General features: G+C 36.0%; 1 protein-coding gene across 1 annotated transcript; it reads right to left on the reverse strand.

Annotated features, from left to right (window-relative positions):
• Positions 1-326: 326 nt before the first annotated feature.
• Positions 327-1,952, reverse strand: LOC131048562 (epidermis-specific secreted glycoprotein EP1). Its single transcript, XM_059218141.1, has one exon. It carries the CDS (start codon positions 1,917-1,919, stop codon positions 543-545), a length of 1,377 nt encoding a protein of 458 aa, XP_059074124.1. The 5' UTR covers positions 1,920-1,952; the 3' UTR covers positions 327-542.
• Between the last annotated feature and the right edge of the window lie 13,160 nt (positions 1,953-15,112).

The following is a 15,112-nucleotide window of genomic DNA, read 5'->3' on the forward strand; positions in this document are numbered from 1 at the left end:
TTGACCATAATTCATTCATTCATTACTCTGCATTAATGGGCGTTTAAACCTCAGCGGTGACATACTTGAAATACGGTTGTCATGTCAGTACCATACGGTTGTCATGTCAGCGAACTGTTAAACGCCAACGATCTTTGAGTGCTTGAATAATATCAATACGGTTGTCATGTCATCATTTCCCAGGAAAGCGCTACCAAAATTTGACGAAAATCGATCAACGGCGGCAGACGTTTGAATCGACGTTTGAATCGTCTTGCATTCCTCTATGTAAATGTAAACCATTGATTTGCAAAAATTAGCCGGTCCATTCCATAGTAAGAGACGCCTTCGGCGGAAATATAATCTTCCTTTCTTATTTTTAATAATCCAAACATTTACTAGATCCAAAAGCCTTCAGATTAGCGGCGAACTCTATCTCTAAAGTGAAATAAATACTCAGACTGACAGAAGACTGGGATCAGGACAAAACCATGCAGGTTGCTGACCTGTTATTGTATTATTTCAGGGTTGCTGACCTGATGGCCAAACTGGTAAGGACTCAATTAAACATTCTTTGGGTACTTAATAAACGCGAGGTGCGTGCTGTTACCACTTTGTTGCAGAGTTTCGACAGTCTGCCTAAGGAAGCACTTTGAAGACTCCTGCCAATAGAAAAAAGCGGCGCACTTACAGTCACTCAAACACCTCCTCTTGCATTCACCCACATTTATTTTCTCTATTCCTGCAACATATTTGCTACTAAAATGTTCGACTCCCACCACCTCGTAAAAGTCGACAGCGACACTGCTGGAGTTGCAGGCGGGGAGCGAAGGAGGAGAGCAAGAGCTGGTCCAGCCTTGGAGCCCCTGCGGTTTCGGGCACGCCACGCATTGACTGTCTCCACAAATTCCCAACGACCCGCATTTCTTTGGCAGCCCACAGCCATAAAGTCCACCGTACTTAAACCGCTCGTATGTGATATCCCACGTATTGTATTCAATCTGGGGAGAGTATGTATACATTCTCAGATTCCCATCCCAGTCCAGCCTGAGGAACGACAATGTGGTGCTAAATCTGGGAGTGGCGAATAAGTATACAGCGGTGGAGGTTTGGTCGGAAGTGAAATTGCAGAGATAGGATGCCCTCATTTCCGGAGGAGCAGTGGAATTGGCGAGGCGCATTTCCATCGTGAGGGGGAAGCCATTGTCGGCGTCTGGATCGCTGAGAAAGGTGATGCTTGCCAGTGGACGCTTGCACGTGTGGGTGATGGAGTACAAGTCCTTTATTTGGTTGTCGTAGTAGCTCAGCGAGTTGTAGGGCAGAGGGATGGGCAACGTGGCATAGAGAGCAAAGCCGCCAGCTTCCATTGCGAAAGTGTAAGGCCCCTCCGATCCGTCTATTTCCGAGACCCGGCTGATGAGCTTCTGCACTCCGCCTGCCTTCAACGATTGGCCCACCAAAAGAGTGTCCGTGGGATGATCGAAGCTCTGCCACACGCTTTTGTTTTGGGCATCATAGAGGACCAGATTTCCGTTGCTCCGGAGTTCGATCCCTACGACGCCCCTGTTAGCAGTGTTGGTAGACCACACGAGGCTTCCGTCGGCGTGGAAGAGCGCCAGATTTCCATCGGTTGTGAAATTGAGAGTACTTCTCTCGGGGACTGGGCGGTTTCTGTTGGCTGTCCAGACGATTCGCATGGTCTCGGCCTTGTTGTGGTTGCCCATGCGAATGCCCAGGGTGTAGGCGTTGGGTGTGGTGTTGAAGAAAAGCATCTGAAAAATGGCCCCCGGCTGAGATGCCAATGGCACCGGTCGGTAGTCGGCATTGTATTCTACGATGTAGTAACCCATATCTCCTTCATTCACGTACGAAAAGGGTTCCTTGGCGTACGCCTGGACTATTGCGAATATCAAAACAACGAGCACTGCTTTGGAATTCATGGCTATAGAGGTATGAATTTAGAATACAAAGTGTGTGGGATAGATCTGTATTTATGATGAGATGAAGCGGTGGGAATATTTAGATGATAGCCATCCAAAATAGCCTCCAAAATAGAATGGCCTTGCATCAACGCGCATTGGTATTTGGGGTCAATGAACAGCTCACTATAGTATGGCCACTGGCAGAAAGTACAAATGATTGTTCTCATTCCAGAAAGTCATCTGAGCAGCCGCCATGGTCAACCCGCTGCAAAAACATGCTTATCGAGATCAATAAAATGCTTTTTAAATTAAAGCAGAGTCGTGGAAAGCAAAAAAAGCAGAAATGCGGGGCACGATACAAGGACACAGCTTATCCACACTCATGTACTTCAAACGTAACACCATCTAGAACGTAGCCACTGTCAAGTCTACAAATGCCCATTTGCTTCCTCCATTGCTCCCCCACCAAACTTTTTCCATATTAAATATTTTACCGTGCCATATTATTTGGAACTGCAACCCATGTCTCATTACTCGCCTTTTATTCATAAATGCTATTTTAAATACGTCCATTGTTGCTCATTACACTTTCTATTTTGAAAGATATCCTCACCCATGGTTAGATATGTGACAAATGGACTATGTGATGATTCATAGTAGAACAATCTTAGGAATGAGAATAGAGAAAGGATAGAATTCAAAATAAAGGTGAGGGATATGGCAACATTCGCCTATCTTATCACATTACAACATTTGGTTCAAGCATGCGTATTGATTCAATAATTAATGAGATATAGGAAATAAAGGTACGGATATATAACATTTGGCTTCATATTTGATATTTCTAATCTCAAGATCATATTATAACATTTGGTTCAAGAATGTCAATTTATATGGCAATTAATGAGACATGAAAAATTTATAAGAAGATATAGGTTTTTAATTAGAGAATTATTTCTACACAAAGGTGATACTAGATCATACAACAATTTATCAGGCTAACGATTGTAAAGATTGTCGATGATTCTATATAAATGTTTAGCTATATGCACATGCTTGCAATAAAGGGTGTATTGTTAGACATGTAGTTGTAGGAATGAAATAGGTCTTAGATCTACAACTTCACAAAAAACTATTATGTACCAATACAATGCATCAACCATTTTGTTGTCATAGGATCACATTCATGATCATCATGTGTGTTACATCCATAGTTTGGGGGGCTATGAATTTACTGTAGAAAAAAAAATTGTCTACAAAAATTAGAGGTTAATGTTGAATTAATCGGTTCTTTACAAGCAACAACAAACCTTATTGCATGAATAGTGCATGAATAACAATAATATTAACAAATTCCAATCTACTTGACAACAACATTAAGCAAAGGCAAATAGACTCTTGAAAACAACATTTATGCTCAATTCATTTTTTTTGAGGATTTTATATCAGTTACGAATTGGTTTTGTTATTTAACATGGGAGCAGGAATCTATATTAATATATCTTTGATTAAGATTCAAAAGCTCAACAGTATCCATTCTTCTATAATCGCCCAAGGTACAATTCTATCTTCATCCCTTTTATCATACCTTTATAGATTTGAATCTTTGTGGATGACATAATTTAGGAACAAACCATCATCTTCACCAATTATGCTCAACTAGTTGAGCTACAACCCTTTGATCATTTTTTTATTTGAAAAATAATTAGAAAATAAATAAGTTGTGATTTGAATCTATGATTGTTATATAGGTAGTAATATTAGGCTCACATTTTTTGTCTATGTTTTATTAGTGTATGCATCAACTAACTTTGTTAGAGAGGTAGTAACGTTATACAGGTGTAGCCCAAAGGAAATTCGCCACCTCTATGATGATGAATATTAGAGGACAAATTAATCCGCCGCTACCTCACTCGAACAGGCACTGGGGTAAAAGCACAAAATGGTATCACGTTTTAGGCCAACTTATCATCAGAAGTGAATTTAAGTAATTATAACTAAAAATTAATTTTAGTCAAACCTATGGTCTATAAAGATGCATTATAGCTATCCTATATATGGGCCACAACTTATCCAATTGGAATTGTCTACTAAATGTATATTTTGTACCACTTTGGGTCTAATTACCAAAAAAAAAAATTGAAAAACTTGATGTTTCAACAACTCCTACTCGTATACATAATATTTTTTTTGAAATGTAAAAAATACCCTTTTATAGATCTATAAGTGAATTTTCCAAAACATATATCTTCTAATATTTTAATTAGATTTAATATTTTATATTTTACTTTTATTGAATGTAGGTCATCAACACTAAAATATAAGGTTGATTACTTTATAAAGGAAAAATACTAAAATTTATTTAAATTTTTTGAAAAAAATAAATGCACTAGAGAAAACAGTCTATGTCAAAATGATATAATTATTAATTTGTATTTGCTTTGGATCTGCATATAATTATTAATTTGTATTTGCTTTGGATCTGCCTAAACCCTAACAATTGGTATTAGAGCCATGTATTTATGTAAATTGGTAGGGACTTTCACATTTGAGTGGGAACAATGGAAGAACCCAAATTCAAGGTCAAGAAGTTCAACGGCCAAAATTATCAGTTATGAAAAATGTAGATGGAGGATTACCTGTATCAAAAGGATATGTGGCGGCCATTGGAAGAAAAGACAAAGAAACCAACCACGATGTTAGATGATGGGATATTCTAGACAAAAGGGCACTAGGAACCATTCGGTTGTGCTTTGTGTTGTTTATAGTATTCAATATATCAAAAGCAACAACGACTGTAGAGCTAAGCAAGAACAGGCTAAATTGTATGAGAAACCCTCAAATTCGAATAACGTATTTCTTATGAAGCATTTATTTAATATGAAAATGAGTGAAGGAGGATCTATAGCAAATCATTTAAATAAATTTAATATAGTTACCAGCCAATTGACTTCTATAAAAGTTAACTTTGATGAAGAGGTTAGGGCTTTCTTAAATTTATGTTCTTTGGCAAAAAGTTGGAATAGCTTGGTCATGGTTGTAAGTAACTCTATCTCCAGCACAAACACTTTAAAATTTGATGATGTTGTTGGTGTTATCCTAAGTGAGGAAATGCGGTGGAAAAGCACAAGTGAGTCTTCAACATCATCGGGTACTATTTTGAATGTAGAGAACAAGGGAAGATCAAAAGAAAGAGGAAAAGGCCATGAGCGTGAGAAGTCGTAAGGGTAGTTAAAGAAAGGACACTCTCAATCCAAAGGAAGAAAGGATTGTTAGTATTGTGGAAAGCCAAGACATTTAAAGAAAGATTGTTGTCTCGGAAAAACAAACAAGGAGACGGAAATGAAGATGACAGTAAGGAAGCCAACGTTGCAAGTAATAGTATACAAGATGCTTTAATTTTGTGTTTAGATGATGTTAATGATTCTTAGCTAGTAGATTATGGAGCTTCATTTCATGCCACATACCATAAAAAATGTATTCTAGATTATGTTCAAGGTGATTTTGGACTAGTATAATTGGGTAATTATGAAAATTGTCAGATTGTTGGAAAAGGCAAGATAAAGATCAAGTTGCAGAATGCAAATGACTAGTTGTTGCAAGAGGTAAGGCATGTCTCTAATTTAAGAGGAAATTTAATTTTTGCGAGACAACTGGGCAGTGAAGGTTGCATAGTTACCTTTACAGACAATGTTTGGAAGGTCACTAAAGGTGCATTAGTAGTAGCTAAAGGTACAAAGGTAGGCACATTGTATGTGTACTGGTAATACTTATTCTACATTAGTTGCTACAAAAAAAGTTGTTGCAGGGATAGCTACAATAAATGTTGCAAGACAGTTTTAGAACTGTGGCACTATAGACTTGGGCACATGAGTGAGAAAGGGATGAAAATCTTTCACTCTAAAAATGTGTTACCAAGATTGAAGTAGATTGATTTAGAGTTCTATGAAAATTGTGTTTATGGGAAACAAAAAAGAGTCAAATTTCTCAAGCTTGGGAAAGAGAAGAAGAGTGAGAAGTTAGAGATTTTGCATTCAGATGTATAAGGATCAGCTCAAGTATATCTCTTGGTGGCTCTTGTTATTGTGTTATTTTTATAGATGATGCAACCAAGAAAACATGGGTGTATTTCCTAAAACGAAAATTAGATGTTTTTTGAAACTTTTAAGCAATGGAAAGCTTTGGTTGAGAATGAGACAAGAAAAAGGATGAAGTGTCTCAGATCTGATGGAGGTGATTATTGCAGCAAAGAATTTGAAGATTATTGTTCTTACAATGGAATCTAAAGGCAGAATATGGTTTTAGGAACCCCACAAGAAAATGGTGTGTCTGAGAGAATGAATAGGACCATCATGGATCATGCAAGGAGCATGAGATTTCAGGTCGGACTACCCCTACATTTATGGGTAGATGTTGTACGTAAAACTATTTATTTGATATACATAGGACCTTCAAATCCTTTGGATGGTGGCATTCCAAAGGAGGCATGGGTTGGTAAAAAGGTAAATTATTCTTTTTTTAAAACCTTTGGTTGCGAAGTTTTTGTCCATGTTGATAAAGAAAATAGAACCAAGCTTGATGCTAAATCTTAAAAATGTACCTTCATTGTATATGTAATGGATGACTTTGGTTATCGGTTGTGGGATTTTAAAAATCAAAAAAATACTTAGAAGTAGAGATGTTATATTCAATGAGAAGGTCATGTATAAAGAACATATGCAAGAAAAGAAGCATGAATAGGTCAAAAATGAATATGTGGTGCTGGATGAGATTCCTAAGAAAAAAATACCATTGGTACTTGATGCTCAGCAACAATAAAATATCCCACAAACACCTACAAGCGTTAGACATTCTATGAGGTGAAGTAGACCTCCTGAAAGATATTTTCCTTCTTTGTATTCTATTTTATTAACTAATTCTGGTGAACCAGAAGGATATGAAGAAGAAATGCAAGTGGATGCTAGACAATAGTGAGAGTTAGGCATGAAAGAGGAAATGGATTCCTTGATGCACAATCAAACTTGGGAATTAGTCCCATTACCTGCAGGAAAAAGAGTCTTGCCAAATAAATGGGTTTATAGGATGGAGGATGGAGAACAAAAAAGTTATAAAGCTAGACTCATGGTAAAAGGTTTTGCACACGGGGGCTTCACTTAATGAGCCTAGGTTATAGCATGTGTGTTCATGGAATACTAAAGAATCCCCCTATTTTCAAAAAATAGTGCCCTGAACTCCTTTTTTGTCACTCTCTCCCAATACATAACCCAAATTAAAAGCCCCCCTATTTTCACCGATAGGCAATATATTGCACCCTCATTTTTGGGATATTAAACCCCCCAATATGAATGCACATGATATAATATTGCCTAGCTAGTGAATCCCTCGTGCTTTTCCATAGAAAAAGGATATAGATTATGATGAAATATTTTCTCCAGTTGTAAAAATGACTTCAATTAGAATTGTTCTAAGTCTTGTGGTTGCAGAAGACTTGCATCTTGAACAGCTAGATGTTAAAATAGCTTTTCTTTGTGGTGATTTGGAGGAGAAAATATACATGCAGCAACCAAAGGGATATGAGGTCAAAGGTAAGGAGGAGTTAGTGTGCAAATTGAAAAAGAGTTTGTATGGGCTAAAGTAAGCACCCCGACAATGGTATTTAAAATTTGATAGTTTCATGGTTGAACAAGATTATCATAGATGTCATTATGATAATTGTGTTTATTTTAAGAGATTGGATAATGGTAGTTATATTATCTTGTTACTTTATGTTGATGACATGCTTGTTGTTGGGTCTAACATATAGCATATAAATGAACATAAACAAAAATTAGTAAGGTCATTTGCTATGAAGGATTTGGATGCAACTAAGCAAATCCTTGGTATGAGGATTTTATAGGACAGGAAAAATAGAACATTAACTTTGTTGAGTACGAGAATACAAGCATGAGTATACGAGAATACGAGTATGAGGAAAAGATTACGAGATTAGGGTTAGGGTTATTTTTAGCCAACTTTGTATGTAGCCCTAAAATTGCATGTTATAAGCAGTTGGAATGTAAAAAGGCATTGTAATGGAGTTGTACTAATTTACTAGATAATAAGAAAAGATTGGACGTATGTGTTATGTGGATGTAGCCCATCTTGGGTGAACCACATTACATTTCTGTGTTATTTTGTGTTATGTTTTTCCTTCATCTTTGTGTATTGGAATCTGCATATAATTGTTAATTTGTATTTGCTCTGGATCTACTTAAACCCTAACACTAAGCTCTTTGCAAGTGGAGGCCAAAGGGCATAGCAAAATCATCCCAAAACATGTTAGAAATAGCACTTTAATAGCACATTAACAAAAAAGACCAAAGTTTAGTGAGAGTAGAATTAAACAACAAGAAACACTCGATAGCATAGGAAATCAAATAACCTTAGTCTTGAGAGACAAACTTGTACATGTCCTAAAACTTATGTAGCATATCCCCACACTTTGCATGCTTCAACTCTTGACCTTGAAGGACAAAGAGGATAGTAGAAAACCTATGTATGTTACTATTAAAATACCATTATTCTTCATGGAAAAGGATACGTGTTGACTAGATCAAAACATCTCCATGTACAATTCATTCTTTATATGCTTAAGAGAATATTAATACGAGAGATAAGTTAAATATAATTATTGTCCTTTAAAATTACAACATGATATCAAGTGCTAGGGTTTCATAGTAATACTAATCAATAATATTAGTTCTTAATTCAATTATTCAAAGTATTTTCTCTATTTCTCATAAATATTACTCATAGTTACTCTAATAATATTGAGTTATCTTTAACATTATATTAAACTTACTCATTTTGAAAGCAATATTGTATTACTACTGTTTGAACTTCGACTATGATAACTTTGATATTTGAAATGTAATAGTTTAGTTTCATATTCATATGATAACTATAGTACCATAATTAATACTAGAATAAATTAATCCTCTAACATGATCAATATTATAATTGCCTTGTGTTAATTTCCATCTAGGTGTATGTAGTCCATATATGAGTTTATAAAGATAACACATTCATGTTTCTAAAGATACAGCAAAAGATTAACCCATCTAAGATGTGTTTGTTGCTATTTACTAAGATGTCGTTAGTTTTATGCCCAAAGTCATTCTATATACTCTAGTCGGTTAATACCACTAAAATGTCCAGTCAGTAATTACTAAGGTGTCGGTTATAGAGAAAGGCTAGTCACCGAGATGAGACACACCGAGTTGTCTACCGAGTAAAGTTCTATGTCTACCGAGAAGCAAAGAAGGTATATCGATTCAATCTGAACCGAGTGAAAACGTGTTACCACATTCAATGAACCTGGACACACATGTGAAACGTGTTACAAGATTAGAGAACATGGAACCGTTATTACATAGGAAATTGCATTTAAAGATCTTGTATGATTTTGAGGGAGTTTATCCAATGAAATAATTTCTATGTTTATTCATTCGATAAAACATGTTTGTATGATCGATGCATGAATAGATCACTGTCTCAGAGATCTATATATACAGAATGATTTGAGTATATAAACAAGAAGAAAAAATGATGAGTTGAATATGAAAATCTTGAGAAAAGATAAGATGTGAAGATTAACAGAGATATTCAGAGGTCACCAAGAAGGTTTTTCAAAGAACAGTTTAAGTGACAGAGTATACAGAAGTGGTCACCAAGTTGACTTATCAATTACCGAGGTATGCTATGAGCAAGGTAATTTCATATTGAGCACATATAGTCTGCTATAACATTTCAGATGTAAAGTTGCAGATATTTTTGTAAAGATTTTGATTGAATTATTTTGAGTTGAGTTAGAAACCTTTAACAGGGTAAAAGACTCTAACAAAGTCTATAAATTGTAAAGCCTTTATCCAGGTACAGCATTTTTGTAAAAGTGTTTGTAAAATCCATTAGCAAGGTAGATCTAAAGATCTTTGTACTCCTAACAGGGTAAGCTATCAGAAATAGCTAAACATGTAGCTCTAACCGAGCAATCTTGATTATTGCAGTAGTGAAGTTGTGGGTGTCATCCCCACCGCAATTTTTCTCTCTAACCAAGAGTTTCTGCGTAACCAAAATCTTTGTGTTATGGAGTGAAATTTGTATGAATGTTATTTCTGTGATTATGTTTCAGCATTATATATTATGAGATCATCAGTATTCAGTTTATGTTTAATAGTAAAATTATTGTTCAAGAAAAGTTTTGAAGTACTGATTCACCCCTCCCCTCTCAGTACATTAGCTTCCCTAATTGGACCTAACAATTGGTATCAGAGCTCTACTCTTGGTAAAGGGTTTAACAGCCTAAAGAGAAAGATCCTATCAATGGAAGGCTACAAACAATCTCGCAGAATTGTGAATCTTCAAGAAGAATTGGATCATGCTAACCAAGTAATTGTAGATATGCAGAGACAAATGCAAAGATCACTGAAATTCAGAAGAAGGTTGTCTGATGATTTATAGGACTCACAAGAATTGGTGGAACAAATTGAGACATCATCTGAGAGCACCATATCAGAAGATTCTGAAGAAATGATTGTAGAACTGAAAGAAAAGAACAAAGCACTGAATGAACAGCTAAAAGCAATGAGAAGGGAACATGAGTATTTCAGCACACAAATGACTGAAAATCTTGATGCATTGAGAACAGTTGAAGATAATATTCGAAATGTAGAAAGAGAAAAACAACAGCTAGAAGCAATGGTGTCTGAAAAGAATGATGAAATATCAAGGATGACTGGAGTTCAACATAATCTGTTTGATCAATTGGGTTATGCACATCATGAAGCAACTCTAAAAGAAAATGAGAACCGAGCATTGAAACTTGAATTATCAAGACTGGCCGATGAACTAGAAGAAGAAAAGAAGTCCAAAGAAACACTGAAGAAAAGTTATGAAGCATCAAGAATGTTGGATGAGCAACTAAACTTAAGATCACCTAACAAATCTGTCGGACTCGGTTATAAAAGAAATAACTCTACCGAGAAAGGGATCAACACCACCGAGAAAGGAGAATCATCAAAGAAGGATGGAACCAAAGATAAGATGAAGGACAAGAAGCCTATTTGCAACTACTGTGGAAAACAAGGTCATACTGCCAACGTTTGCCAGATCAAAAAAGGTAAGCAATTGAATGTTACTAGGTCTGATGGTTATTGTTAAAATTGCAATAAGTATGGTCACACATCTAAACAATGTAGGACAAAGTCTATTAACAATTATCAGAAGGTAAAATTCAAGGGGTTTTACAAAAATTGCAATAGATATGGACACAATACCGAGAAGTGTTGGTTTAAGCAGAAAAACTATATGTGGTCTCCACACCAAGGAAATGCTAGAAGCTACCGACTCACATAGATCTCAATCGTCAATATACTGCAGTACCATGGGATTACAATACAAGGATATGGTGTGAATGTTGTGGAAGATACGGACATATAAGTGCTAACTGTATGATAAGGTTTGGAATGAACAACCGAAGATCATGGAGAAATCCTGGAATGGCATGCTTTCATTGTCACAAAGTTGGACACTTGGCTAAAGAATGCAGAGATCAACATAGAAGAGATACTGAGGAGATAACAAGTAAACTACAAAAAATTTGGAAAAAGAAAGAAAATATGTCAACCAATGAAGAAAGCACCTTACCTACTGAGTTAGGTGCATCTACTTCCAATTAATCAATAAAGGTATGAAGGGACTGCATTCTCACAAGGTTAGATTTTAACAGTTCCTATTTAATCATATAATTAATTCCAAGATCTGCATAGCTAAGATGTAATAGCAAATTTGAAATATTATCTAGTCTTTTTTATTTACCAGAGAAGTCGGTAAATACATTAAGTGTGTCTAGTCGATAAAAGCGTATAAGGGAGATAGTCGGTTTAGTGGAACCAAGTGCATTTAATGCTTAGTATACCTAACTGCACGAAGCCCGATAAGGTCGAAAGGATGTATTTAAAGTACTCTGCGCTGTCATTTTTCACTTACCAGTTTTCAAAGAGCAGAGCTAAGCGAATTAAATGCGATCAAACATTCCCAGAAGCGAATTCAAGGTATTTCACAAAATCTAAAATGCATTTTCAAGCAAGTTAACCGATCAAAATCAGTTGTGAATAGTTGCATTGTATTTACTAAGTTGGAAGCATTTTCTGGTTATTTGAAACCCTAAGCTATTTCGTAAGTAGAATTCCAAGTTTGAAATGGCTCCCAAGGTGCAAAAACCCATTGTAGTTGAGACCATTGAGAAGCCGTCAGTGAAGTACACCTTAGCTCCCAAAGTGGCATCCGAACCCGATGAGAAAACTGCATTCTCTCTTATTCCAAATAGGGTTCTGTTGATAGAAGATGTCAGATTTTATACTAAGTGTCGTGTTGAAGAGCTAGGTCATACTAAAATTAAGGATATGTATGATGAATTATGCACCGATGGAATCCTGGATGGCAAGTTTGAGCACATCAAAGTTAAGGGATTGACTGAAGCCCTAACCTATTGTAGTACCCCTACCATAATCGATCTCTAACATTGGTTTAATCTTGATTAGTTATCTTAATATAATGATTATAGTCAGATGTTTGATTTACGCATAGCTAAGGATGTGGTTTTCACACTAGTTGTATGCAAGTTGTTAGTGTACCTATTTCGTGGTATCAATATTGAGCTAACGTTTTCATTAAGTTATTATATATGTATCCATGTATGATCTTTGGTTGCAGGAGATTTCAGGTATGAAGTCGCATGAGTGCGAGGTTCGTCGTCACCTGGTTTTGCAGGTTTGAGTGTGCCTTTTTAATCCTTAGAGTTGGATTAGGTGGTCGTAAGACCCTAGTTGACCTTAGTCGTGCTCAAGTGAGCATCGCCAGTCGTCGTCGGTTATCCCTTTTTGTTTGGGTTTGCGAGTCATCTGTTTGGTTGATCTTCTCGGTTTGCGTGCCTGGTGTGTTTGGTTAATTGATTAATTAGTCCTTAGTAATTATTTGAATTATGTATGCGTTTGTGCATTGAAGACTAATGGATTAAATTAATCGGGTTTCCGTTATGTGATCTTCGTTGATTTTGGATTGCTTATTTTATATTTGGAGTGAATTCGATTTAATGACTGCTTTTGAATATTTAATGCATCTTATTTATGCTGTTGAAAAAGAAAGTTTTGTATTTTATCGCAATAGAGTTAATTGCATTCTGTTGGATTCTGAATATTGAAAGGTTAAATTTAATTAAATGAGAAATCGAATTTTTAATTGAAAAAGCAAGTTATTTTGTTGTTATATTTAGAAAAGGATTAATTTTTGAGTATTATTTTTAAATAAGAATTTTTATTCCAAAAATGGAACTTTTTGGGTCAACTCTTCCATATAACCCAAATTTGGGGAAAATTGAAAAAAATGGAAAAATTTGGAAAATTTTTGGTTGGAGAGAAATTTTGGAAGGAATTTGGGGATTTTGGATGGAGAAAGAGGGTTTTGGACAGCTGGAGATTGGGACTCCTTAGCAGATCTTGCTAGGAACGCAAGATCAGGTAGGATTCAATTCTCAATTTTAGTTTTGTTTGAATTGGAAATGACTGTTCTTGATGAATTTTTTGGTGTAAATCTCCCTTGGGTGTTTGTAAAGAATGAAAACCCTTCAAGAAAATGTTATATCAAACCCAGTTTGTTTCAAACCGAAATTGTTATTTCAAATTTTTGAGTGGGTCTGTTGTTGTTTTTAATCCGAACTATGTTAAAAGAAAATTTATATGTTTTTTTTTAATGAACTGTGCGTTCATTTTAGTTCGGACTGTGTTTTAATGGAAAATGAAAACAATTATTTTTTTTTTATTAATCGAACTGTGTGTTCGAAGAGGATTTTAATGCTTGTAACCGAGCTGGGCGCGTTTTTTATTTGTTTCGGACTGTGATTTGGGGATTGGAGGCGGGGAGCGGAGCTCCACCCGCTCCTCCCCCCTTTCCCCCCCCCCCCCCGCGCGTTCCCCCGCTAGCTCCTCCCCCGTGCCTCTTTCGTCCTCGCAGACTATGGCTGCGGCCCACGGCGGTGGCCGCAGGGGCCGCGGTGGCCGCAAGGCGCCGCGACACCTGCGGGCACCGCCGCGAGCACAGCCGCGAGCGCCGCCCCCCTTTCCCTCGGCTAGGGTTAGGGCATGGGCGCCGCGCCTTGTCTTTGTTTTATGCGTTTTCTAATGCATGTTCTAAAATGCGTTTTTTTGTTAAAATGAAAACATCGTTTTTCATAAAATGGTTTTTTTTTAAATGTTTTTTTTATCATTCAAAAATAAAAACATATGATATGTTATATCATTTTAATGAAAGATATTTTAATGTTAAATGTTATTTAGCTTCCTAATTATGAATGAGGTAGCATTAATCTTGAAAGGTTGATTGGATATTGATTAACGTTATAAAGGAGTTTATAGGCTAATTGTTGTTCAACGTCATTTCGTGGTGTATGCCTTCTTCTAATTAAGTTCTGAAACTGCTATTTTGCAATTTAATATTGTCGATTATATTCGGATTGATCTTGTTCTAATAAAATTATACCTTACCTTCTAGCTGATTAGGGAAGATGGCTATTTGATGTAGTATTGTTTAAAAATAATAGAGAATAATATGTTATTGGAAAATCGTTGGAATACGATGTAAATTCTACTTAATGATGTTTTGTTGGAGATTAAATATCTTATTTATTTGATTCATGGTTGTCTGAATTTTATTAATATGAATTGGTTTAAAACTCATTATGGCTTAATTTGCCTGTTCGATACTTTGAACCTTAGGAGTTAGAAAACCAAGAACAACTTATCCCTTGATGAGGTAGATAACTGTAACCTGTTTTTAGATCATGTAGAAAACTTGATCGATTTTAATGTGTAATCAATTTGAGGAAATATTGTCTTTCTGATTATTGCCTTGCGAGTTTAATTTCTGTATTCGCCTTTAATTATGAAATGGCATGTTTTGCTTTGTTTAGTAGGACCCTGTCGTATGGATGATTTGGTGTTCCTGATTCAGTCCTCTGTTCCAAGTTGACGATTGTATTGTGGTAGTGTCATTTTGGTCATATCCTTGTGTGTGAGTCGAATGATGATTGTGGTTGACCGTTGTTGGTCGGGTCTCTAGATTAGAGTACCGTCAGTAAGTGATTATCTTGAGTCGTGTTTGACCAGATGATTGTTTCT

This window comes from Cryptomeria japonica, chromosome 3 (assembly GCF_030272615.1).
Source record: "Cryptomeria japonica chromosome 3, Sugi_1.0, whole genome shotgun sequence".
In the NCBI taxonomy this organism is placed as follows: Eukaryota; Viridiplantae; Streptophyta; class Pinopsida; order Cupressales; family Cupressaceae; genus Cryptomeria; species Cryptomeria japonica.